The 17,943-nt window shown below is 44.4% G+C and overlaps 2 protein-coding genes across 3 annotated transcripts; both read left to right on the top strand.

The window, feature by feature from the left end:
* The first annotated feature begins 220 nt into the window (after positions 1-220).
* On the top strand, positions 221-7,338 carry LOC130194467 (cytochrome P450 2J4-like). Its single transcript, XM_056415537.1, has 9 exons — positions 221-612; positions 3,340-3,502; positions 3,634-3,783; positions 4,504-4,664; positions 4,787-4,963; positions 5,052-5,190; positions 5,495-5,682; positions 6,454-6,595; positions 6,683-7,338. The coding sequence occupies exons 1-9, from the start codon at positions 406-408 to the stop codon at positions 6,856-6,858; spliced, it is 1,503 nt and encodes a 500-aa protein (XP_056271512.1). The 5' UTR covers positions 221-405; the 3' UTR covers positions 6,859-7,338.
* A 231-nt stretch (positions 7,339-7,569) lies between these two features.
* On the top strand, positions 7,570-17,787 carry il23r (interleukin 23 receptor). Of its 2 annotated transcripts, XM_056415499.1 has the most exons (17): positions 8,047-8,064; positions 8,147-8,248; positions 8,488-8,617; positions 8,970-9,139; positions 9,475-9,598; positions 9,671-9,837; positions 10,072-10,442; positions 10,544-10,700; positions 10,813-10,895; positions 11,627-11,828; positions 11,920-12,120; positions 12,651-12,749; positions 12,863-13,018; positions 15,156-15,296; positions 15,394-15,481; positions 16,677-16,767; positions 16,915-17,787. In XM_056415499.1, exons 2-17 carry the CDS (start codon positions 8,188-8,190, stop codon positions 17,425-17,427), a joined length of 2,754 nt encoding a protein of 917 aa, XP_056271474.1. In that variant the 5' UTR covers positions 8,047-8,064; positions 8,147-8,187; the 3' UTR covers positions 17,428-17,787. The 2 variants fall into 2 exon arrangements, with proteins under 2 accessions (XP_056271475.1, XP_056271474.1); XM_056415500.1 differs by having other exon boundaries at positions 7,570-8,248; positions 11,741-11,828.
* The last annotated feature ends 156 nt before the right edge of the window (positions 17,788-17,943 follow it).

Genomic DNA, 17,943 nt, shown 5'->3' with positions numbered 1-17,943 from the left:
TCATAAGTCATAATTATGAGATCGATATATTTTGAGAATGTTTCTTTAAATGATTTACAGGATTTTAAAAATTATTTCATATCACAGCATCTTTGAAAAATATGATTAAAACATGTTGCACTGACTAAATCATGACCAAAACAAAAAATAAAATAAATGTGACTTTAAAGTAAACCCACTACCATTTTTATGTATCTACTGAGCACTCCACTTGTCAAAGTCTCTTCCCTGCATGTTATGTAATGTGCTTTTATTTTGAAGGTCAGAAACGCAAAAACAAGGCTCGTCTCGTATCAGGATTTCCATTCACGTGCAACACAAACATTCCGCCCGTGTCCTAAACTGATCTCGGACCAGCAGAAGTTAACGGCGTAACATTTAAATAGTCGGCAGCGTTAAGCCAACATGCACGTGGAGGCGATATACAACGTGCTCGGCTTGGAGTGGATGGACGGCAGGACTATTTTGATATTTATTTTAGTTTTGCTGGTGTTAGCGGATGTTTGGAAGAACCGAGCTCCGCCGAACTTCCCCCCGGGGCCCTGGGCTCTCCCGTTCATCGGGGACCTCCATCGCATGAACCCCTCCAGATTCCACCTGCAGATCGGAGAGGTATGTTTCAAGTTTTTTTATTGTCACATCCCCTTTTATACAAGTATAATCGGTTCGTGAAATTCTTATGTGCAAAACACCCGACAGCAGTAGCAGACTAAAAAAAGAATAAGAATGAGAATAAACTATACAATATCCACACACAAAAAAAGAAGAAAGTATTAACAATATATGTATAAAACAATGTAATAGAATATACATCATGACAATATATATATATAAAACAATTGTAATAAAATATACACTTTTTTTGAGACTATATATATATATATATGTATATACATACAATATATATATACAATATATATATATATAAACAATGTAATAAAATATACACCATGGCCATAGATATTCACAGAATATGTTCTGGTGTGTAGTGTTAATGAGGGTCTCAGTCCTTGTTCAGCAGCCTGATGGCCTGACTGTTATATGATCAGTGTGCAAACAAAACAAACACACACACAGGCACACACAGGCCAGGGTGTTGTGTGGAATAGTGTTACCCTGCTATGTGATTCCCTCCCCGTTACCTTTTACCTGGACTCGCCCTCGTCCGTCCTCTTAGTCAACGGTCATTTTATCTGGAGGGAAACAAACAGGTGATTTTTAACTACTTTACAATCTTCTGAGTTGGTTATTAAATCTCCCCTTCGGTATCACTGAAGTATTATTCTTATTTTATTAATTTTCATATCTGTAAAGCAACTAATAACTGAAGTTACTGCGGATGAGCCGTCATCCGCGGAACCTCACTGCGTCATGCTTGCCGTTGCCAGCAGGGTTGCCAGGTCTGTGTGACAAAACCAGCCCAATGGCCAATCAAAACCAGCCCAATGGCCAATAAAACAAGCCCAAAAAACAAGCCCAATATCAGAACTCAAAATATGCCCGTGCCAAACCATATACACTGCTTTTAAAGTCCAACAACATTGCTATCATTGCCAAATGTATTGTAATATCTACAAAGTAACAACAAATGGTTAGTATGCCAGCATTAAAAGCAGTTTTCCCGAAACAGTTATTTCACCTAGGTCCTAAAATGGCCTTGTGTAATTAGATACAGTATATTATCATAAATAAAATACAGGACTGTCTCAGAAAATTAGAATATTGTGATGAAGTTCTTTATTTTCTGTAATGCAATTAAAAAAACAAAAATGTCATGCATTCTGGATTCATTACAAATCAACTGAAATATTGCAAGCCTTTTATTCTTTTAATATTGCTGATTATGGCTTACAGCTTAAGAAAACTCAAATATCCTATCTCTAAATATTAGAATATCATGAAAAAGTATACTAGTAGGGTATTAAACAAATCACTTGAATTGTCTAATTAACTCGAAACACCTGCAAGGGTTTCCTGAACCTTGACAAACACTCAGCTGTTATAAATCTTTTTTTTTACTTGGTCTGAGGAAATATTAAAATTTTATGAGATAGGATTTTAGAGTTTTCTTAAGCTGTAAGCCATAATCAGCAATATTAAAAGAATAAAAGGCTTGCAATATTTCAGTTGATTTGTAATGAATCCAGAATGCATGACATTTTTGTTTTTTTAATTGCATTACAGAAAATAAAGAACTTTATCACAATATTCTAATTTTCTGAGACAGTCCTGTATAGCTCTGTGAAGGTGTAGACCAATTCACTGACGGACAAACTAACCTGTTGCTTTGTCTTGAGGCTTTCTCTTCCCTTTTCTCTCTTCCTCCCTGCCTGGACAACATGAATGTACTGTTTTTACTTCATATGCATTTACTGTAGTTAATGCAATACCTTATTTCAACTGAAACACCTTATGTTGCTTCACTATATTTTTATCATATACTTATAGTTCAAACTATGTACGCACTCGACAACTGGAGAACGGAGCAGCATTTCGAATGTGTTTCCCCGTTTTGCTGTGGTTTTGGAGATCACTGGTGCGCACGAATCTCGGTTTTGCAGTACCGACAAAAAGCTTTGGTATCATCCCCAGCCACACGTTCTATCCATTCTTTAATTACGTTTTCACTTTCCCATTCTTTCGTATATTTCTTCCCGTATTTAGCCCACTTACCGGGTGGCATGTTTCTCCAGTGTAGCTAGCTACACTAACTACCAGACCAGAGTTGGGATCGAGCGGGTCGCGGGAGACTGAGAGCGGCGAGAGCTTTAGGTGCGTGTGTGTATGTGGGCGTGTCCCATGTCCATGTGTGTACGTGCTGATCTGGAGTCAGTTTGGTAGGATTTGGGTAGAAATAAATTATTTCATTTAAAATATGGATTTTTATTTAAAGATATTCATGTAATTTGCATGCAAAATAGGTCTACCCGAACCAGCGGACAACAAATTCAACCCGCGGCAACACTTCAAAAGTAGCCCAATTCCGCGGGAAAACCGCGGACCTGGCAACACTGGTTGCCAGGTGTAATTGTACGGGGGCCGTACAGTCCAAAAAGCACGGAAGGAGATTGACCTATATTTAAGCAATAATTTATCAAATTTGATATAAGTCAAAAAACATATAGATGTTTTGGACATTATATGTAATAAAATTATAGTAACATATTAAGTTACACTACTGTTATGGTTTTGATTGGGAAAAAAATACCACAAAATAACCACAAGGGGCCGTAATACCTACTGTAGCCGGCTGTGGTCAGGTAAAGCCAGACAGAGTTTTGCTGCTCCACATCCCTCAGAAAGTAGGTTCACAACTCAAAGTCTGCTCTCTGTGTTCAGTTTGCAGCGAAATACGGAAACGTCTTCAGCCTCCGGCTCTTCGGTGGAAGGATCGTGGTCCTCAATGGCTACAAGCTGGTTTGGGAGGCCCTGGTCCTAAAGGGAGAGGACTACGTGGACCGCCCCAGGATACCGATGTTCGATGCATTGTCCAACAACAAAGGTGGCGTCGCGTTGCATCGTGTTTCAAAATAAATGTTGCTGCAAGTTTGTACGATGACGCTACTTTATTAGCGTTCGGCTAGCTGTTAGTTGACTCCTTTCGGCTCTCATGCTCCTCTGGTTTTCCCACAGGTCTGGTGTTAACGAATGGCAACTCATGGAAGCAGCAGAGGAGATTTGCTATCCGTACACTCAGAAACTTTGGCGTCGGCAAGAAGAGCCTGGAGGTGTCCATCCAGCAGGAGTGTCACTATCTCACGGAGGCGTTTGCCCTTCAGCAAGGCACTGATCTCATATTTCTCAACTAATAGGCCTTTTTAAGTCAAAGCATTATTTATTTTTATTACGCTAGACGATGTTTTTAGGGTTGTCTGTCCGTACGGCCGCTCCATTCCTGAGAAAGCGATATATGAAGTACACTTTGAGGGATTTTGGTGGTCAGAACGTCACTTTGACATCACAAAACATAATTTTGGGCCATAATCCAAAAATGTGTATGCTAAGTATCACAATTTCACTCAAATAATAATATTAACCATACGGACAGAGGCTTTAAAAAAATAAAAAAAGTGGCCGAATTGTTTTACTTCACGACTGTACTGCACTTTGTGACACTTTTTCAGTGAGAAGTGCAATATAAATAAACATTACTTCCTTTCTTAAGGTGCTCGACTTTTAAAAACAAATAAAATACTGTAAACCTTCCTTGTACAATAGAATAGATACAAGTGGCTGAAAGAAAGCATGCATTTTGCACTTAATTTTTTGTTGTGTTCTTTGAAGAATTTAAACATATAAATATATATATTATAATTAAATATTATATATCTAATATATACATATTGTGTGTGTATATATATATCTTTTATACAAACTTATGTATCATTAACAACCGATATACCGTCATATATATATATATGACGGTATATCGGTATATATGTGTTATTATTATTATTTATTTTTTTGTGTGTGTCTTATCTACATTTTGTCTTTATTTTATAGGCAAGCCTTTTGATGCCCAGCCTCTGATCAACCAGGCCGTGTCCAACATCATCTGCTGCCTGGTGTTTGGGGAACGCTTTGAATACTCTGACAAGCAGCACCAGTTTATTCTCCAGTCCTTCAATGAGTTGCTGTACCTGGAAGGAGGCTTCTGGGCTCATGTGAGCAGGGATTTACAGGGAGTCTATTTTTCCTTTTTGGGGGGTGGATAAAATGAAAATGTGCCGCCTCCCCCTGTGTCTTTTACCCTTCCATCCCAGATAACCGCCTTGGTGCCCTGCAGGCTTATAATCTCGCCCCCTGGCTGATGAGACGGCTTCCTGGACCCCACCAGAGGATGTTCTCCCTGACCAAAACCATCCTGGACTTCATCCAGGTGAAGGTGGAGGAGCACAAAGAGAGCCTGGACGCCTCCTCGCCCAGAGACTACATCGACTGCTTCCTCGCCGAGATGGGAGAGGTGAGCGCCTTCAAAGCGTCGGCGGTGTGTACGGTCCTCGTCTGCACTTTCTAACGGGAACTTGTGTTGTTGTTGTTGTTGTTGACAGAAGGAGGACGAGGACTCCGGCTACAACTCCAAGAACCTGTATTATTGCTCCATGGACCTGTTTGTTGCTGGAACTGAAACCACAACGACCACATTGCACTGGGGGCTGCTCTACATGATCTACTACCCCCACATACAAGGTGTGTGTGTGTGTGTGACAGAGAGAGAGAGGGAAGGAGGGTGCGAGGGAGGGAGGGAGGGACGGAAAGAGAGAGAGAGAGGGAGGGAGGGGGAAAGAGGGAGAGAGACAGATAGTGTGACAGACGGAGGGAAAGAGAGGGAGAAAACAGAGAGGGGGAGATTGTTAACATTGTGATGTGTGTGCGTGAGCTCTATCTCTCCGTTTCCTGCATGGTTTGTAAATGACGTGATCAGGGAGCGATGCAGGTCAGGCCTGTTATTGCCCCCCCCCCCCCTCATGGACACACTGTTCCCTGTGTGCAGCGAGGGTCCAGGCCGAGATGGACTCTGTGGTGGGCTCCTCCAAGCAGCCCTCCATGTCCGACAGAGAGCGGCTGCCGTACACGGACGCCGTGCTGCACGAGGTCCAGAGGATGGCCAACATCCTGCCGCTCAACCTGTTGCACATGGCGGGCCGCGAGACCTCGGTGGGGGGCTTCACCTTCCCCAAGGTACCTGAGCGGGAGGCTTGGGAACATGCTGCTTTCTCCAAAACACACTCGAGTGGCAATTTACTTAACTTCAATGGTTAGGGTGAGGGGGTCCTTCCTTCCTTGCCTCCTTGCCTGGCTTCCTTCCATCCTTGCCTCGTTGGTTGGCTTCTTTTCTTTCCTACCTTCCTTCCTTGCCTAGCTTCCTTCTTAACTTTCCTTCCTTGCCTCCTTTCCTTTCTTCTTTTCATACCTTCCTCCTCCTTTCCTACCTTCCTTGCCTCCTTTCCTTCCTTTCCGACCTACCTTGCCTTTTTCCTTTCTTACCTCTTTTCCTAACCTTCCTTACGTTCTTCCCTAGATTACTTCCTACATGTCCTTCCTCCCTTCCTTTCCTTCCTTCCTTTCTTTCATACCTTCCTTGTCTCCTTTCCTTGCCTAGCTTCCTTCCTACATTTCCTTCCTACCTTCCCTTCCTTCCTCTGTGTGTATCCGTGAACACGGAGACACACCCACATTTCTCTTACTCTCCTCCGCACCGATGACCCCAGTACATATTATAAATGTGTGTGTGTGTGTGTGCGCACCTTGGTTCTGTCAAACTGCACTAAGTGAAGGATGATGATGATGAGGTGGAATCACATAATACTGAGGGAAACGTTCAGAATTCAAGTAGAAAATTAATTTCTCATGTTGAGTTATTTGTTGCTCTCTCTCTCTCTCTCTCTCTTGTGGTGTGTTTATTATTTTTAAATAAAAGGAGCGATGTGTTTCGACCTCCCCGTTCTTCAGGGCACCGTCATCATGCCGACGCTCACCTCGGTGCTGCGAGACGAGTCCATGTGGGAGACGCCGCACGCCTTCAACCCGGATCACTTCCTGGACCAGGACGGCAAGTTGAGGAAGAGGGAAGCGTTCCTCCCTTTCTCCGCCGGTCAGTCCGAGCCGCGCGAAAACCTTCATAAAGACCATCAGACCGCTTCGGACTAGGTAACAAGTGTTGTTGTTGTTGTGCTCTCAGGTAAACGCATGTGTCTCGGGGAGCCGCTGGCCCGCATGGAGTTGTTCCTCTTCTTCACCTCCCTCCTCCAGAGGTTTTCCTTCTCTCCGCCGCCCGGAGAGGAGCCGAGCCTAGAGTTCAAGCTGGGCGCCACGCTGTGCCCGCGGCCGTACCGCCTCCGCGCCACGCCGCGCTGACCCGACCCATGAGCACGCGGGGGCCGCGCCCAGTGTGTGTGTTGCAATACAGCCGCTGTAGATTAACAAAGTGTCTGTGTGTCTATATGTGTCTGTCTGTCTTTTTATGTGTGTGTGTCTTTTTGTCTGTGTCTCTGTGTGTTATGTCTTTTTGTGTGTGTCTGTGTGTCAGTCTTTTTGTGTGTGTGTGTCTCTTTTATTATAATTTGATAAAACATAATGTGGACATGTTGTTTTTCATCTTAATCAAGCCGCTTTTAAAAAGGTATTTAAAGTTATTAATGTAATCCTTTCTATTGCCTAAAGAAATAAAATCAGTGTTAACTAAATACTGACATAGCAGATTTAAAATAAGATTTGTTTAGCACATTTCAATCCATGAATGAGGCTTTGCTTTTCTACATTTTAGAAAGTAGCACTTTGAATGTATTTTAATCTTTTTGTAACTTGTAAAGTGACATATATAAACATCAAAGCGTGCGTCTCTCTTTCCGTGAACACGCAGCTCGTCTCACTTCTTTGGGCTTTTCCCCGTCAATTGAACTGAATTGAAAGCTTTGAATGTTAGAAATGGAAAACAACCAGCGAGAGGAAGACACACACACACACACACACACCTGGAGTAGCTCGAGCAAGTGTCTCTGACACTGAGGGAATATGACCATAAGGAACCAGATAAATGAGAAGAATATAGGAATATTTATTGTGAGATTTATTATCAGTTCAGAGACGGCAGTAAATAATGTGTTTTTCTCGATGTTCTAAGCTGCTGTAAAAACCCTCAGAAATGTCGTGACCCTTGCATATTATATATATTACTGCTCTCGGGGATCTTCTCACGGCAGCGTGTTCCAATGAGAGCAGGTTCTCAGCACTGTTGACCTTTTTAAATAGTCAACTCAACTTTTTTGTGGTGACGGGGAAGAAAAAACAACCCGTTCATATAGAAGAAGTAGGACAAGAAAAGCTCTGGACCCGACGTTCAAAGTGTCGAGAGTTTGCCATCAACGCCACCAAACTAGGTCAGCGGCCTCTTTCTGAAGACGTCCGTGCAAGAAGAGATCGACTCGAGTCGGATTCAGACCACGGATGTTTCTCCGGATAAGAAACCCTGGTGAGCTTTATCTGATCTCATTAATGCGTCTTTAAGCTCAAGAAGACGCTGCGTCTGTTCCTCAGAAGGTCTCCTGCTCCCCGATGGAGGAGGTGAGTTCTGAACGTCGCTTAATGTACGGAGAGATTTTTAAATGATTGTTTTTTAAACACCTTTTTTGTTTTTTTATTTCAGCTATGCCGAGTGGATTCTGAGGGATTAAAAGATGAGCTGAGATGAATCTCCCCTCGACCCTTTGGAGATTTATTACTATACTTCTCGGTTTTCCCTTCAAGCGTGAGTGGCCACCCTTCCTGTCACTTCACTGTCGCCGTGTTTCTGTCTCTGATTCTGTGAGAAAACTTTCACTAGTTGGTACAGCCACAAAAAAAAGCATTTCCATTTTGTGTAGCAGTCAATAAAAAGGGAAGAGGGGGAGTTGCATCCCTGCATCTTGGCATTTAAACATGTTCACTGTATGGCAGGCATTGAAATGCATCTTTTTAAATCCTCCGGGTCCGTTTTATTCTGGACAGGCGGCCCTTTGCTTCCTGCCGGCTGCCAGCCCTTTATTGCCTCCGGCTACCTGACCGTAGAACCAGGTCCACTCTTCCTCATCGGCTCCAACCTCACGGTGTACTGCTGCATCCCGACCCTTCAGGGGAGGTAGAAATATCATCAAATATAATATAATATATATATAAAATATATTTATATATATATTTATTTCTATATAAATATATTTTACATATATATTCATATATGTATATATACATATATATTTATATTATATATATTTATATATGTATTCATATATTGTTATATTTATATATACATATATATTTACATAATAATAATAATACATTCATTTTATAAGGCGCCTTTCAAGGCACTCAAGGTCGCCGTACAACATACATGTGTATTTTTATATATTTTTTATATTGATATGATTTTATATATGTATGTATGTATATGTATATATATATATATTTATATATATGCATTTTTTTTCTACTAGTTCCAGTATATCCCTGCAGCTGAATGACGAGATGTTGACTCCTTCGGAGAAGTTCAACAGCACCACGGCGATGTTCCACCTGGTCAACGTGCAGAAGCCTCGATCATTCGTGCGCTGCAAGCTGGAGCCGCTGTCGAAGGTCGTCACCGGACTGGACCTGCGTGGCGGCCGTACGTACAGCTACAGTCACAATATAGTTAGGGCCTTAAATATGCATTCTCTCTCATGGCCTGTAGGGGGCGACTCTTCTGGTTGGAAAAAGAAGTCTGATTGTGTCTTGAAGTGTATAGGAAATGACTCTACTTCTCTTGATCTAAGTAAACATCGAAAACATGAAGAATAAGTACATTAATAATTTGAAGGTTGAATGACCTCTCTCTGTTTACATTTTGAAGAAGCTGTGAAACGATTTCACACTTTTTGTCAGTGACTCGACATCATGACAAAAATGTCGTTAAGCTTGTTTTTCATTCTTTTTCTCTTCTGTTCTCCTCTGTGCTCAAAGTCCCTCCGGATAAACCTGTAAATGTTCGTTGTGAAACGTCACGGACCTCCGACTTCATCACCTGCACATGGGAGCGAGGACGGGAAACACACCTGCTCCCCACCTACAACGTGTCCCTCTACAGGTGCCGTGTTCATTACAGCTCAAATGAAGCTATTGCCAACAGCAACTCATATTTATTTTGTTATATTATCAGAGAAAATGGGACCCGGATGCTGATCGATCGGATCCAGGGCGCCGAAAATGTCTCCATACGGCGAGCAGAGATAGACGAAAACACCACGCACCGCATGGTCATCACGGCGTACAACCACTTTGCAGCGTCGCGATCCGATCCGTTCATGCTCCGGGTAAAAGATATAAGTGAGCTCTCATTTCTGTCCAACATATTCACCTTTAAGAAAGAATGTGCTTCTCCATTTAAGATTTTCGTCCATCTGAAGCATTTTAAGAGAGAAACGAGTCATCCTGCTAATTCCTGCTTATACTTTATAACATCAGTTGCAAACTTCTTTGAGCTTTCGAGTCATTACCAAAGTGTTTATAATTATTTTACACTTGTGTGCTTTCTCCTTCTACGCTCTGTTGGATTCTCAGTGATGCCAGAAATCCCTCGTATCGTGCAGATAGAGTTTGGGAATAACTTCAGTGCGGCTCTGTTGCATTGGGAAACGGCCGGATCCTCAGAGAGTCTCCGATCCTCGGAGGGTCTCCGGTCCTCGGAGATTCTCGGGTCCTCGGAGAGTCTCCGATCCTCAGAGGGTCTCCAATCCTCGGAGAGTCTCCGATCCGACGTCCGTCTCCGAAACTTGGAGAGTCTCCGATCCTCGGAGGGTCTCCGATCCGACGTCCGTCTAAGATCCTCAGAGAGTCTCCGATCCAACATCCGTCTCCAATCCTCAGAAGGTCTCCGATCCTCGGAGAGTCTCCGATCCGACGTCCGTCTCCGTGCGGATAAGCGCTCTTGGGTAAAGTGACGCCTGCGCTGCCTTCGCGGTCGCTTCTCTGTGTGTGTTTTGTTTCGCAGCAGCCGTGTGACCTTTTTCCCGCCTCCGTGTTTTCTTTCTAGGAAGCGGGAGCGGCAACCGAACTCTCCGAGGGTCTGATTCGAGTGTCCGGGCTGAAGCCTCTGACTCACTACGAGTTCCAGATGAGGACGTGTCGCGGCGAAAGGTCGCCCTGCAGCACGTGGAGCCCGTCGGTCGGGGGGAGGAGTCCTGGAAAAGGTTTTCGAGCTCACAATTCTTTCTTTTCGTGCAACAGGAAGAGATCGTGTGAGAATTTGTCGACAGATACAACAATTTAAAACCACAACTTGTGGCTGAACTTTATCTCCAGGTCCATCTCAGCAGATGGACGTGTGGAGGGCGTTCGGCGGCCCGGGGACCGCCGGGCTGCGGATGGTGATGGTTTTGTGGAAGGTAACGTGTCATTGATACCACGAATGTATCGATCATAAAGATGGCTATCAATTAAATATCTTTATGGTAAAAAAAAAATCACAAAACGGTCACACTTTGTTCTATAACGCAATATAAACACACATATTCCGAATACTTTATAACACATTATAAACATTTTATAAGGTCTTATAAGGTTGTGTATCATAACACTTAAAGAATCATTGTGTATTTTTATTCCCATGGTTGGAATAGATTATAGTATCACTGTGATAAAGCTTTATATTGTGATTGTAGTTTACTCTCTGGGGTCATGTTCTGTTTAAGTGAAGTGAAAAATAATGTGACAATGTTTTTAAAGTGTGTTCTTAATGGTATTTCTTACACTTTACTTCAAGGAAACAATATCTATTTACACTAGACTCTACCCAGCGGAGAAAAAAGTCACATAAACTCCCATGAAACCACAATTTGTTGTTTTTACTCTTTGGATTTAGTACATATTTAACATATAATTAACATATTTAACATATACTTATGAATTCGTAAAGTTGTCGGTAGGTTTCCAGTCTTTATTCAGATAGCTACGGGTTCATGTTTAATTACCAGATATGACGATGATTTCAATCTCATCTAACAACAGACAAGAAACTACAATAAATATATATATGTCTATCTATAAATATTCTTGAAACTGTGTCAATAGTCCTTTTATAACTGAATGAGTGATGCGTGGACTACTGGGTCCTCAGCCTCCGTCTCCAGACGATTACAGCGGCGCGCTGCAGAGCTACGAGATCCTTCTGGGCCGAGGCCACAAACAGGAAGTGACCTGTGCCGCCGCTTTGACCCGGTGTGCCCTTCAGGTACCGACGGAGCTCCGGGCGCTGAGCGTCAGCGCCGTCACCTTGTACGGGACGTCTCCGTCGGCCGACGTGCCGCTCGGACGCTCAGGTGCTCAAAGCACGACATCACGCCTTCATGTTTGAGACGACAGGGGGGGGGAAGAGGGGGATGACGTGGACCCGTGTCTCTGACTCCTCAGGTGATGACGGACCCGTCTTGAGGGTGTCGGCTCCTTCGGCTAACGGCAGCTCCGTGTTCGCCTCCTGGTCTGGAGGAGAACCGCTGCCCTCAACATCTGGAGGAGAACCGCTGCACTATGTGTTGGAGTGGACCGGTGTTCCTGGGGCGGAGCTGCAGTGGCAAAAAGTGGCTTTGGATCAAAACTGCACTTTCATCAGAGGTACTCTCTCTCTCTTTATCTCTCTCTCTTTCTTTCTTTCTCTCTCTCACCATAAGTAATACCATGAAATACCATGAGTATAACCACGAGTAATACCATTAGTGCCAATGAAGAGCTAAAATTCAAGATATAGTCTCTCTCTCTCTCTTTCTTTCTTTCGCTCTCTCTCTCACACAACCATAAGTAATACCATGAGTGCCACTGAAGTGCTAATATTCAAGATATAGTCTCTTTCTCTCTCTCACTCTCTTTCTCTCTCTCTCTCTCTCACACAACCATAAGTATTACCATGAGTACCACTGAAGTGCTAATATTCAAGATATAGTCTCTCTCGCTCTCGCTCTCTCTCTCTCTCTCTCTCTGGTGATGCAATGGTGTTGCATCACATACCACTTACACAGCATTCAGAAACGCCTTCAGAGATGAAGCAGCGGCCTCTTGTGGTCATTCGGGTGAATTACACCCGCGTGTGTGTGTTTTTCTCCTCGGTGGTGAGACGGTGTTACTACATGTTCCCCACGTGGTTTCAGGTCTGACTGCAGGCGTGAGGTACAACATCTCTCTGTACGCCGTGACCGCCAGAGGCGTCAGCGCTCCATCCTCCGTTCTGGTCTACTCCAAAGAACAGAGTGAGGTTCATTCACGTTTCTATTTTTAAGTATCCTGTGAGCTCGTCGTACATGTAGGAGGGGAATGGGACGACACGTGGCGTGTATACGTCTCCTTTTGTACGTGTTTTCAGAGCCGGCGTCCGGCCCCAACATGTCGGTTCTGGTCCACAAGTCCAGACGGATCCTGATCCAGTGGGACGAGCTGCCTGTCGCCAGGCAGAAAGGCTTCATCACCAACTACACCGTCTACCTCCAGACGCTGGACGGCAGCAGCACTGAACTCCGCCGTGAGCTTTCCTGTCTTGTTTCAATGCATACGCCCCCCACACCCACCCCCAAAACCCCAAACCCCATGCCCTGTTCAGGTCACGTGGGCCACGTTTGATTGACAGGAAATGAATGAGGAGCTCTTATGATAATTGATTCTTCTTTTAAGTCTTTTAAGATTTTCCAATTGCGATGATTGGCTATTTTTTTGTTGTCTTATGTTTCAGAAAACTGAATATATCTCAATATATATCTACATTATATATATATATATACACATATACATATATATTTATAAAACTGAATATATCTCAATATATATATATATATTAATATATGCTAGAAGTCGGACCCTTGGGGTTTAGGACATTGTGAAATTCAAATCCTAGAATTTTTATTAGCATTTTCAAAATTTCCTAATCCAATTTTGCAAAGAACAAACAATCCCTTAACCGCGGTTATATTTTTGTTGACGGATATTTAAACAACGTGACTCATCCTTATAACAAGGACCAAACTATTTGCTTGGCTGGATGTGATTTGACCTGAGAGGTTTGGAGGAAGCACGTTGGCTGTGAGTCGTTTCCTGTTCATGACACGAGGAGGACTTTTCTCCGTGCGTGTGCGTCACCTCGGTCAGGCCGAGGCGCTCTACCCTCACACGTGTGTGGGCAAAGTCTCAGCCGCTGCATGGTGGGAAGTGTGCAGCCGGCGTCGCTGCTCCCACAGTGCTGCAGAGCATCAGCAGCGCAGTTCACCTCTCACTTAAACACCTGGGTTGTTTCCCAGAAGACACTCTGTCTGTTAAACATCACACTGAGCATCTTAGAAACATACCGAGGGTCAGAAAAGCGACGATATTTTATATATGCATGAACATTCATTCAAGTTACATTTTCTTCATATGGCTATATTCCACAAACTGCCTTTAACCTTTAAATCATGTAGACCAATCAGATCCGTCGTCCCGAGAACCTTCCTTGTGTTTTTGAAGTTATGTTAAAAAACTAGATTATTTTGCATGTAGAAACAGGATTAGGCATCGTTTAAGCCCTCAATGTACATTTTTTTTAACTATTAATTATATTTATTTTATTTATTTTTTATTCTGCCATCTCGGCAGTTGGGCGGCAATTTGTCAATGTACAACTATTATGGGATGTCATCGTTTTTTTTTCTTCTCTGTGAATCATAAGAGTTTTCTAGAAGTGACTCTGACCGCGAACAGGAAGCCGTGTGGCCACATGCACACATGCAACCGTTATGCCTGCTACTACCCAGCATGCATCACACTCACTGTCTGGAACTTCAGTGTGAAAACAGCTGAGCGCTTGCCTTTTTTAAAAATTGTGTGACATGTTAGTGCGTGTGTACTGGACACAATTTAATCATTTCATCTAACGTTTTTTTACTTTAGTCCCAGTAAATAAATTAGTTTATTTATGTTCTTTAGCAACAGAAAAGTTAAACTCAGGTCGAGATTCAGAATGTCTAAACAGCACCCTAAATGACCATAAAGTACTAAATGATGACATCATGCTGTATAGAAGAAGACTTGAAATAAAAGAGACATAAACTCATGTTTACAGTGTTTACTGAGGGAATACATCAAGAGAGAAGTAGTCATTATATAGACTTCTATACAACCAGAGGAGCCCCTGGTGGTCAGGAGAGAGAATGTAGCTTTAACACATGAAGCATAGACTTCTATACAACAGAGGAGCCCCCTGGTGGTCAGGAGAGAGAATACAGGTTTAACACACGAAGCATAGACTTCTATACAACCAGAGGAGTCGCCCCCTGGTGGTCAGGAGAGATAATGCAGCTTTAACACATGGGGCAAATACTTCTATACAACCAGAGGAGTCGCCCCCTGGTGGTCAGGAGAGAGAATGCAGCTTTAACACATGGGGCAAATACTTCTATACAACCAGAGGAGTCGCCCCCTGGTGGCCAGGAGAGAGAATGCAGCTTTAAGAAGCATTGGCTTCCCTCTTTAGAACGAGAGGTTGCCACCTGGTCATGAGGAACTGTAAATATCAAAATGTTTGTGGGTGAAGTGACTTTTTTCTTGTCCCCTTTCGGGACTTAAAGTTGCCTGACCGCACATGTTCAAAACATAAAATAACGGTAATTGTGACATTGGCTCCTCCCCAGTGTCGGTGCCCGGCTCCGCCCCCAGACGGATGTGGCTGGACTGTCCCGAGGGAGCCGTGGCTCTGCAGCTGACGGCGTCCACCTCCGCAGGAGAAGGCCGGCGGGGGGGTCGGGTCTGCTCTCAGCATAAAAGCTCCGGAGGTCGGTCTCCTGCCGCCATCGCATTGAAAAGCACCAGCATGAACCGTATCAAGGCCGACAATGAACCTTTAAGCGGATCCCTTCTTGTCTCCTGTAGTCGGCCCGGGGGTCGTGATGGTTTCCATCATCGCCCTCTTCATCGCGATCGTAGCCAACCTGATGTGCTGGAGCTGTGTGCGGCAAAGGTATCAACATTCACACAGTCGTCAACAACAGACACGCGTTGGTCACGGAGAAAGGATTCCGATCGTGAACATCGCTTTCGTCCTTCGAATGGATTCATAACGTGCGTGCAGGTTTCCGTTTGACTGGTAACCGGTTATGGACGCCACTGCGGCCGGTTTTAAAAAGCACATGAACAAGAAGCCGCAAGATTCACATGAACAAGGAGAAGAAGAACGTCTGTCAAAGAAAGATCCGACTCAGTGTCTGTGGTCAAAGAGCGAGGGCTTCAAGATGAGTAACACACACCAGCTGCTGCCGGAATGTAACAAAGGATATTTACTTTATATGTATATTTACATTTTGTGTGATTTAATATACACAACATCTTTTTTTATTTTATCTCGCAACATTTATGTGACAGCTTTAGTTATTTTATTAACATCAGGAAAAGAAGGAAGCAAAGGAAGGAAGGGAGGAAGGAAGGTAGGAAGAAGGTAGGAAGGAAGGTTGAAAGCCAGCAAAGGAGGCAAGGAAGGAAGGAAAATAGGAAGGAAGGAAAGGAAGGGAAGGAAGGAAGCCAGGGAAGGAGGCAGGGTAGGAGGTAAAGAAGGAAGCAAGAAAATAGGAAGGATGGAAGGAAGCCAGACAATGAAGGAAGGGAGGAAGCCAAGGAAGTAGGTAGGGAAGGAAGGAAGGAGGCAAGGAAGGAAGGGAGGAAGCGAAGGAGGGAATGTAGGAAGAAGGTAGGAAGAAAGGTAGGAAGGAAGGTTGAAAGCCAGCAAAGGAGGAAAGGAAGGAAGGAAAGGAAGGGAAGGAAGGAAGCCAGGCATGGAAGGAAGCCAGGGAAGGAGGTAAAGAAGGAAGCAAGAAAATAGGAAGGCTGGAAGGAAGCCAGACAATGAAGGAAGGGAGGAAGGGAGGAAGCCAAGGAAGTAGGTAGGGAAGGAAGGAAAATAGGAAGGAAGGAAGGAGGCAAGGAAGGAAGGAGGGGCCTCCCCCCTCCACTGCTCTCTCTGCTTGTGTCTCCCCATTGATAAAATGGGCCGTTCTGCAGGATGAATACTTCTTTAAGTTTGACGTCACTTGTTTACGATGTTTTGCTGCTACTTTCACTGAAGTAAAAAGATCGGAGTCCTAACAGCAGCAGAGCAACCATTGTGTTTTTGTTTTCTTTGATCTGATAATGAACTGTGAGTGCCGTGTTGTGTTTCTCAGAGTCAAGCAGAAGTGCGTATCGTGGGGACCGGCCTGGCTGCATGAGAACTTACCAAAACTAGGAAACAGTACTGCCATCCGGCTCCTGGAGGTACCAGAACCCGCTGACGCTCTTTTTAAGCGTGAACTCAAACGGATGAACGGGTGTCGCAGGAAGTGACGTCGCAGGAAGTGACGTCGCACAACGCCCGCCGCCGAGTGTGCGTCTGCATGAACCCCGTTGTGTTTGTCTCTCCAGCGGGACGGAAGTGAACCCTTCCTCTCGTCCGCCGACGGCGACCCGCCGCTGTCGTCCATCAGCCTGGTCTCCCGGGAGGACGTCGTGTACTCCGCCGTCCCCGTCCAATCGGAGACGCCTTCACCGCCGCCGCCGACCAACGGCTACAGGCCTCAGGCCGCCGCGGCGTGGAAGGAGGCGGAGGACGAGCGGCGGGACGCGGAGGAGGAGGACCGGTGTGCGTTCGGAGACTTCCTGACCGGTCTGCAGGTGGACTTCTCCGATCCGGCCCCGGGGCCGACCCTCGGCTCTGCCGGCGGCCTCCCGTGGCGTGAAACTCTCGAAACGACTGTTTTCTCAAACGGAGACTTCCTGCTGGGGAGGAAGGGGCCCGAGAACGGCGTGGAAGAGGATTCCCAACGGGGGGAAACAATGACCCCTGACTCCACGTGTTTCCCCCAGTTCACAGTTGAGATGCTCACCGGTGGTTATTTCCCCCAGGCGGCAGCGGTGAGCGGCACTAACACCGCGTGACACGCGGAGGTAGCCGTGACGACAGGACCACCTGCACTACGAGACTGATTGTGTATATATATATATATATATATATTCAAGCCATTGCCACGCCAGGCGGCGTAGCCGGGGAGAACTAGGCCTGAGCGGGAAACACTATCGGACACCGCCGCAATAAAATGGCAGCTTTTCTAAAGGAAGCACTTCCACTTTTGTCCACTGGGGACCGCCAAAAGGTTTCTTTCAGTAGCTTTAAGTAAAACTAAGTATTTTCAGTAAAATGTCAGACCCCGGCTGCAGTTTAAAAAAAAAAAAAATTCTAAAGAGTTTCAGAAACATCACAAGTTCCTTGTTGTAACTTTAATAAAGGAAATATTTCTATTTTGAGTTTGACTGAATATCATTTCAATAAGTGTAGCAATAATCACCAGAGTTAGAGATATATATATATATATGGATAGATGGATAGATAGATAGATAGATGGATGGATATAAATAGAGAGATAGACCACTTGTTGTACCATTGTGTGTTGTGAC

The sequence above is a fragment of the Pseudoliparis swirei genome, chromosome 5 (genome assembly GCF_029220125.1).
Source record: "Pseudoliparis swirei isolate HS2019 ecotype Mariana Trench chromosome 5, NWPU_hadal_v1, whole genome shotgun sequence".
NCBI classification, from domain to species: Eukaryota; Metazoa; Chordata; class Actinopteri; order Perciformes; family Liparidae; genus Pseudoliparis; species Pseudoliparis swirei.
This window is presented reverse-complemented; position numbering and strand designations above follow the sequence as displayed.